This window comes from Scylla paramamosain, chromosome 39 (genome assembly GCF_035594125.1).
Source record: "Scylla paramamosain isolate STU-SP2022 chromosome 39, ASM3559412v1, whole genome shotgun sequence".
NCBI lineage: Eukaryota > Metazoa > Arthropoda > Malacostraca > Decapoda > Portunidae > Scylla > Scylla paramamosain.
The window spans coordinates 7,812,841-7,822,500 of record NC_087189.1 but is presented as its reverse complement, the minus strand read 5'-3'; the positions used below and the strand labels follow the sequence as shown (position 1 = coordinate 7,822,500).

At 38.9% G+C, this 9,660-nt stretch overlaps 1 protein-coding gene across 1 annotated transcript in view; it reads right to left on the bottom strand.

The window, feature by feature from the left end:
* The window catches only part of LOC135092149 (zinc finger protein 160-like), a 7,093-nt gene extending 1,249 nt beyond the window's left edge, over positions 1–5,844 (bottom strand). Inside the window, exons 1-2 of the mRNA XM_063990408.1 lie at positions 5,710–5,844; positions 1–1,759 (exon numbers count right to left, since the gene is read on the bottom strand). The exon at positions 1–1,759 is cut by the window's left edge and continues 1,249 nt beyond it. Of these exons, the coding sequence (XP_063846478.1) occupies positions 30–1,664 (1,635 nt within the window). The 5' untranslated portion in view covers positions 1,665–1,759; positions 5,710–5,844 and the 3' untranslated portion in view covers positions 1–29. The remainder of the gene's footprint in view (positions 1,760–5,709) is intronic.
* Between the last annotated feature and the right edge of the window lie 3,816 nt (positions 5,845–9,660).

The following is a 9,660-nucleotide window of genomic DNA, read 5'->3' as shown; positions in this document are numbered from 1 at the left end:
TCCTGCACAGGTTTGTCAAAAACATTGGGCTACAAGGACCACAGGGTTCGCACCTGCTCCCACTGTGGGTACGCATGTGTGGGCTGGTATGGCTGCTGGGGGAACAGTTTTGCATTTTCTTGGTACACCTCGGGCTTCTTTTCTGCAGCTGCCACTGGGACAGTGTTTTGGCTGGTAGGGTATGTGGTCTTCTGTGGGACTGTTCCTGGGAGAGGCTGCTTGGCATAGTCGATAAAGTCGTTTTTCCTGTCTACGCCGTGCACAAATCGGTGACTGTTGAGGTGGCTTTCCTGGGAGAACTGCTTCCCGCACTCCGGACACTCATATCTCTTTTTCTCACTGTGAACAAACATATGAGAGGTGAGGTGGCTCTCTTGTCTGAACCGCTTACCACACTCCTCACACTCATAGGTCTTGTCCTGTGTGTGCACAAACCGGTGACTGTTCAAGTGACTCTCCTGGGAGAACCGCTTTCCACATTCATCGCACTCAAATTTTTTCATGTCATTGTGCACAAACTTGTGGCCATTGACATGTCCCTGTGGGACAGGCGGTCTGTTCCAGTCATGGCGTTCATACTTCTTCTCAGCTGTATGGACGTACATGTGGCTATTAAGGTGGATCTCCTGGAGGAAGCGTTTGCCACACTCCTCACACTCAAAGCGCTTCTCATCAGTGTGCACCACACGGTGGCTACTCAGGTGGCTTTTCTGGGCAAACTTCTTCCGGCACACTTCACACTCATAGCGCTTTTCCTCGCTGTGCACAAAACTGTGGCTATTCAAGTGACTCTTGCGGGTGTAGCGTTTGCCACACACTTCACATTCATAACGCTTCTCACTGTGCACAATCATGTGGCTATTCAGGTGGCTCTCCATAGAGAACCGCTTGCCACAGATCAGACATTCAAATTTTTTCTCCACATTGTGCATCAGCATGTGTGCATTGAGGTGGATACCCATTGTGAACCGTTTGTTGCACACAGGACATTCAAATTTTCTCTCCATTGTATGAATCAAATGGTGTGCATTCATGTGGATTTCCAAGGCAAATCTTTTACCACAAATGCCACATTCAAAGTTCTTCTCCACATTGTGTGCATTCATGTGGCTGTTGAGATGACTCCTCTGCACAAAACGCTTGCCACAACGACCACACTCAAAACGCTTGTCCTTGACATGCACCAACATGTGGCTACGCAGGTGGGAAGCAATAGTGAAGCGCTTCTGGCATAGCTCACATTCAAACTTTTTATCCTGGTTGTGTACCAGCATGTGTCCGTTCAGGTGGCTCTCCATAGTGAATCTCTTGTCACACAGCTCACACTTGAAGTTTTTCTCAGCGCTGTGCACAATCATGTGGCTATCAAGGTGACTCTCCATAGTGAATCTCTTGTGGCACAGCTCACACTCAAACCGTTTAACCTTGCGGTGCCAAACAATGTGATTGTTGAGGTGGCTCTCCTGCGCAAACCGCTTGCTGCACTCCTCACACTCATATGGCTTCTCATTAGTCTGCAGCCAAAGGCCAATTTGTGTTGCTACCTGTGCATCAGTTGGCTGCACCTGTTGTTGTTGCTGCTGCTGCTGGGGTATCTCTGGCATGGTCTGTGAGGCAGCATGGGACACAGTCCTCGGCGGGTACTGGGGAGGCACGGCATCCATGGTGAGCCTTGTCTGGTCCCCAGTGTACTAACTGATTCTTACTGAGGACTGGGAGGTAGAGGAGGGAGCTGGCTCTCTCCCTCACTGACAATCACCTGCAACATTAAATAGTCTTGGATTATGATTAACAAATATGCTTAAATTTAAAAGCTATTCTTTGGCATGCCTTACAAACAATCCTGTCTCTGTTAATGAACTAATATTCTGCCCTTTACTCTGTACACCCTAGAGATAAAGTAAACCTGCAGTCACCTCTATCCATATTAGAAATAATAAAATTACATTTATCTTATTATATAAAACATTAATGTAAATGAGAATAATAAACAAATATATAGTAATTTAGAAAAAAAAAAATTCAAACTAAACCAATTTTGTTTAAATAGCTCATAATGATACTCTCAAACACTTGTTCTCACACTGGGACTATTTTCAAAGCCACAGAGATTATCTGTCAATAAATTTCCCATTACGAGTGCAGAAATTCTGTTTGACCATCATTAGAATCATGAAAAAATAACTTAAACTACCAACAACTTTCACCAAAGACTCTTCGTACTTGAGATAAGACATCAGTATTTGAGAATATTGTCCATAGTATGTATTTGGCTCCTCAGGTATACATGAACTACATAACAAGCTACCTGAACTAACATCAAAACATGACAGGTCACAATTACAATAATCATCCATTATTCAAAATATTCCCTTTTTAAAAAAATAAAATAAAGTAATATTAATAATAATGAATGAATAAGTATATATATATATATATATATATATATATATATATATATATATATATATATATATATATATATGGTGCATATGGTAATTGTTTAGTTTTTTGGATCACACAAAACAAGTCACAATTTAGTTGAAAATGCGGATCACCTGAAGATCCGCCACCCCGGCCGCACTCGGGGTGGCAGATCTTCAGGTGAGACAATCTGGGGTGGCGGATCTTCAGGTGATCCCATACTTTTAATGAAGTAAACTATTTTCTGCATTTTTTATATCCACTCAGTTTTTTAATGCGTTCATGTTGTTAGGTTAGGTTAGGTTAGGCTAGGCTAACCTAACCTAACCTAACCAAGTGAGAGAGTCTGGGGTGGCGGATCTCCAGGTGAGACAATCTGGGGTGGCGGATCTTCAGGAGAGACAATCTGGGGTGGCGGATCTTCAGGTGATCCCTGTGGGGTGGCGGATCTTCAGGTGATCCGAAAATGCATTTATTGCTAAAAAGAAAAGACTGTATCAGCACACTTCTGGTGTCCCATTACTCGATGCATCGACCCTTGGCATCAATGACGTCAAAACACCCTGGAAACCTGGCACAGGCCTTCTTCACACCCTCCTTTGAGAGATTGAAGATGACCTTGATCCGACTGATCAGATCATCCTTACTCTTGCATGGGGTGCGGTTAGTATCTTGTTCAACTGCGCCCCATACAAAATAGTCCATAGGGTTGAGGTCAGGTGAGTTGGGGGCCAAACATCAGGGGCAATGAAGCCAAAGAAATTGTCAGAGAGCCATTTCTGAGATTTTCGAGAGGTGTGACATGGTGCCAAGTCCTGTTGCCACTAGTAGGGTCTACCAGCAGCTACTTCCTCAATCCACAGCTTCACACGGGTCTGTAGGATGTCACCCTGAGCCCCTGGGGAAAGAAGAATGACTTGGCCCTCGCTGCAGACTACCCCAAACACCATGACAGTTGCAGGAAACTTGGTTTTCATGACTCTTGACACATCCTTGGGACAGACAGCCAACCACCTGTTGTTCTGAGAGTTGTGGGTCTGGTCCTGGCAGAAGTTCTTTTTGTCTGAAGAGAACCAGAGCATGTCGTTCACCAGAGTGTGCTTCAGTTTATTAAGCATCTTCTTGCTCTTCTTGAAGCAGTTCTCCTGCATCTTTGCAGAGAGGAGCTGACTCTTACACATCTTGTATGACTTGTATTTGATACCTTCATGCAAACACTTCCATACGGTGCCCTCAGACACTTGTAGATCTTTGTCAATAGACCTCATGGACTGGCTGGGGTCTTCATCAACCACGGCTTGCAGTTGAGTGACAAATTTGGCATCCCTGATCATGTCCGATCGTCGAGAATGATGTTTCCTCTCAGCAACACCTTCATAATCGTAGTCAGAAGAAATCAACTCCCTTCTGATGGTTCTGATGAACTGTTCAGCCTCTTTTAACAGTTCTGAAATCTTGCTGCTGCTGTGTCCAGCAGAGATTAACATAAGTACCGCATGCCTTTTCAATAGATCAGGAAATGTAAAGCTCTCCATGGATGCAAGGTGTTGCTGGGACAAAGTCTCAACATATACTGATCAGTTGCTTTTGTTTTTGAGTGGTGTGGTTACCTGTGTGTTTCGACACAGTGTCCCTGAAACAATGAAACAATTACCGTACGCACCCTGTATGTATGTGTATATATATATATATATATATATATATATATATATATATATATATATATATATATATATATATATATATATATATTTGTTACTTTCACCAAATTGTATCTTCCTTTTATCAATTGTCTCTTTGTACCATCTCATCTTTATACAGAAATCTGACATATTTCTGATAAAATTCTTTGATAATCCTACATGACTTAAAAATGTAAGAAATTCAACAATGAGACAACCTTAATGATGTTACTTTAAAAGGATAAAGACATGTTACATCAGTCATAATTAAACTGATGAACTGGAATAAAGTACTCACTGACAACAGCTGCAATTTGTTTTAATAAATTCAACAAAATATATGAAAGGGGAAGTAAGAATCCAATAGTGGTAACCATGATTTCAATCTTTAAGAAAGATATATAATTTACCACTGAATATCTTTCAGAAACACATACATATCCACTAAATAAATAAAATAAAAATAAAAACTTTTAAAAAAGCAAATTTAAAACTCAAGTCATCACCATAATTCTTATCACCACTACTCAATGTAAAACGTCTCAATCATAACTAAAATAAATAAATAAAACTTGAGAGAGAGAGAGAGAGAGAGAGAGAGAATCTATTTTCATAAAAATCTTACGAAATCCTTCAGCTTAAATAAGGCAAAACTGTGCTAAACTTAATATTTTCACGACACATTCACCTAATCTTGCAAAAAATTGTCCATCTAACAAGGAAAACAGTAGAAGGAAGATGCAATCAGGCTATTTGAAAAATTTACCAAGTCTGTGACTCATGGGAAGTTCTAACCAGTAGGTACTTAACAGGCAACCCTAATCCTGTGACTGCCAAAAATGAAAACACGAAGACATGACAAAAATCGACATCAGGAAAATACAATGTTGAGAAAATATGGAAAATAATCATAGATGATGAATAACAAAGCACAAAATTGATTTCCTGTCTCCCCTCCAACAACAAAAGAAAAAAAAAATCCTGCACCTAATTACGAAAAATGAGTAACTGCGCAAGTAAGACAATGAAATAGTAATAATAGTTAAAAATAATAAAGGAGGCCGAGGAGTAATACTGCACAAAATTTACTTCTAACAAAAAATCCAGTACCTCATTACTGAAAAGTGAATATACGCGTGTGAGCATATAAATACGGCAGCACTATTAATATAAACACTAAAAAGTGTGGTGGGTGACTTAAAGAAAGTTATGGAAGTGAAAACCTGGGAAATAACACACCTCCCAACTTTGCTGCCTCCCTGCCTCCTCCCTCTCCCTCCCTCCGTTAGGTCATTCCCCTACACACTCACTTCAAAATATTCACACCTTCTACTAACGCTAATCCACTCACACATGTGGACCTCAAAACTAGCACACTCGTGGATCTCCACACACGACACAACACAAAAATAGCCGAGGACTATACACCAACACCGGGAAAATGAGAATAACAACCAAATTTTCTCGAGCGTTATCCAGGCCCCCCATTTATCGAATTTCTCTTCACTGACTATTACTCGTTTCCATTTCTTTTTTTGGAGATGTGATGGATTCCAGGTGGTTAATGGATAAGTTAGGAATTGTTTAAGGAGTGGCACCTCACCTCCAGAGCCTTCAGGAGAGAAAAATAAGAGAGCTGAGCGTCCTTTCTGCCTATGGCGTCGTTTGTTGTGGTGGAGAGGCGTTTCCTGAAAGCCCTCGCGCCAGTCACCATTTTACTCCTATTTCACCATTTCTCTAATCCATTAGCCACTATAGATATTCACAAGTTTCCATTATTTCTTAAATTCATCAGTCTGAACCCTCTAAAGGGCAATTAATCGTCTATCTTCGTTACCAAGGAAAAATAGGGTGAATTTTCGCCATTCGATATGTCATGTATTTCTTTTACCCCATATAATCGTCACCCATATATCATTGCATTAGTCTTTACAATATATATTTAATTCAATGAATTAAAAATGTTCTAATACGCCTTGGCTTTTTTTTTATAAACAATATGCATATAATAATACATCTTGCTAATCTGGAATGTGTACAGGCTAGAAAACGTTTGAGAGAAAACGTAAAGGTAAATAACTGAGAAATGAAGGACTATTATATTTCTGGAACAAGTAATTCAAAATAAGGTTAGGTGTATTTACGGTCAAATTATACCTACAGGATATTTCACAGTTATTGAAACAAAATGATCGGGCACATATCAAGGACCAAAGATGACAGAGTAATATGATTACTTTTACTGAAATGTAAAAGAATGACATTTTAATCTCCAATTGTGAAACGCCCTGTAGGTGTGTGTGATAATGTGATGTCTTTTAATACACGCCTCCTTGTTGATCGACTGGGAAGCGAAATATTGAAACTGATAAAATGCAAACCTATGAGAAAGCTAGAATAACTAACCAAAGGATACTGAGAATTTTAGCTTTACAAAGAATCCAGTTTATCCCACACACATTGGATCACAATGACTGAATTTTTTGTATACAAACTGAACTGCATACTCATGTAACTTAATCACATTACTTGTCAGTTTATTAATGACTAAGAAAGTATATATATATATATATATATATATATATATATATATATATATATATATATATATATATATATATATATATATATATATATATATATATATATATATATATATATATATATATATATATATATATATATATATATATATATATATATATATATATATATATATATATATATATATATTGTTTCTGAATAGTCATAAAGGCTCAATCCTACAGTTCTGTATACGTAAATATTTTATGGAATAAAGTTATACATGACAGAGAAAAAAGAAAACAGATCGACAGATAATTACAGAGAGAGAGAGAGAGAGAGAGAGAGAGAGAGAGAGAGAGAGAGAGAGAGAGAGAGAGAGAGAGAGAGAGAGAGAGAGAGAGAGATTAAATGAATTAATGAAATATTCAGCTCATGGTACCATATATTAGTAATAAGTACCAGTCCTTATCACAACACCATTAACTCTACCTTATCATACACATTTTTTCCTTTATGTATATGAAAATGAAAACGCGCTTTCTGGCAGCTCCATCATCGACCAATAGCTTCCTTTCTACCGTTGGCAACACTGCTCGCTGTCTCTCCCTCTCTCCCTTCCTCCCACCCTCCCTTGTCTCCGTCTGTCAAAACCAACCTTCCGGCTATAATATAATTACTTGCTTTAATTACTGAATCTTAGTTTTCATTTTTTAAGGATTTCGGTGAAACATTTGCTATTTTTCATTCACATAGCAAGCTCTTGATCATAAAGCCTGACTGAGATCTTTTATTTCAAAGCTTCCCTCATACGTAGCTACGGTATAAATATATCCATCCCTCTGTGCCTTTGTTTAGTTTATCTGACCATTGTCACTGCATCGGTAGACAATCAATTACCGTTCTCTAGAATCTAGGACTGTCTTATCACGCACCCCTTTCCTATTGAAACAAAAAAAAGTTTCAAACTTTTTGCCTTATTTATACTTGTGATGATGCTATTCTTTATTTCTCAACGCCATTTTCACGATGTCTAATTAATTTAGCCATAATTAGATAGTTCACGTGGAGAGACCACAAACACCTAACTTCTTATCTTTCTGATTTCAGAATGGGACTGGGCAAATCTTATGTTGTTCAAAACTTACCTCTTACATCTATCCACTCGCCTCTAGGGTTCTTGTCCTTGCTTTAACAATTTACTCCCCCAGTCTCCTATAATATCAGTGAAGTGTCTCCGGTCTCTCTTTATTCCTATACTTTTTAAGTGCGGACTTACTATCCATTCCTGACTGCCATCGGGGCCTACCATTCTCTATTTTATTCCTCACCATCTTGCTGCCTAACTGTCATTCTTTCTCTAGGTTCTCCCTTCGTTTCCACTGTTCCGCTTCTTTTTTCCAAGATGAGGTTCCCTCTACACTAAGTATCTTTTTAACCCACCTATCCTACTTCAGTCGTTATCTTCTTAAATATATTGTTTCCCTTTCACTAATCTTTCCCTGTATGTGCTCCACCCTTTCTCACCTCTAATTGTCTCTAATGCTGTACTATTTGGGATCCCTAAACTCCATCCACCTGTAATGTTATATGATCTTTTTAGGTTCATGAGATCTCCCTCCCGATAAAAAGTAATTTCTGACCCATACAAACGATAATATGGTACTGCCATTCCTTTCCACAAGCTTCTACTTATTTCATACTTGTTAATTGATCTATTCTCTCCATTAATTAGTATGCCTGTCATCCTCTTGGCCTTTCCTTCATTTATTTTCCTTTTTCTACTCCCTCTTTATTAATTTTTAGACCTAGGTATATATATATTTACTATTTCTAGCACACTGTTCCCCACTGGCTTCCTCCTGTGCTGATACATTTTATGACCTTGTATTTTTTGTCACTGTATCTAATGCCCCACTCCCTCCCGTACTAATTTGTTGTTCTGAGTAATTCCTCCATATCCTCTTTCCTCTCAACAATCAATACTATGTCATCTGCGTATGCTATAGGCCTTCTAATCTACTGTCTCCAACCCTTGCTCCCTTCTCTGATTTCTTAATCCTTATTAGGAATTAATCTATGTATACAGTATGTTAAAGAGGGTTGGGGAGATAACGTAGCCCTGTCTTACTCCTACAGTGTTTTCCATCCAGCCTGTGCTGATGTCTCCCAGCGCAAAGTCAACTTCATTACCCTCGTACATTTTTCTGATCACAAGTATCACTCTATTCCTGTGTACCAACAGTTTAAGTAGTTTACTCCTATTCACTGTATCATACAGTTTCTCTAGGACTATAAACCTCATTTCTTAACCTCTTACTTCTTTCTGTCATCTCTTTCAAATAAGTGCATTTCCTAAACCATATCTACCTGACATAAATCCGCTTTGCTCCTCTCCTAAAATCCTTTGTTCCCCTACCCACTTTATTATTTTATTATTCATCACCCACCCAAACAAATCTTAATAGAAGGCATGCAATAGTTGGAGGGTGGTGGAGAGGGGAGAGGGAGGAACAAGCCCTGAATCATCCAGAGTTGAATCTTTAGCATAAAGTTCAGCTTTAGAAATGGATGAGATGGCAGTGGTGTCATCAAGCTGGAGTAGAGGAAGGAAAGATGAAGAAGAAAAGTTGTTAAAGATATTTTTGGATAGGTGCTGGAAGTCAGAGGTGAGTTAGTTCTAGAAAAAATGTTGGCATTTTCTGTCAATGAATGACTTTTGACTATATAGTCCCCCGTCCTTGAGCGTCTTCCTCTTGTTTGTTAACAAACTGAATCATTCGCAGCGCCAAACGTATACTCAGCTGATTATCAATATCCACCCTCTTGAATTCGCTTCCTGGAAATCGTCGCCAACCTCTCTTGTTCAGAGAAGCTTCAGTTCTCATTGTCTGCGCCTTCCTAAAGAAGACAGACGAGACACCATCCTATTATTGTCTTCTTGAGGAAGAAAGAAGTAATGGTAATCTTGTTATTGTTTCCTAAGAAATGGAGACAAACTATTAACCTACTGCTCTCTTCCTGGGGAATA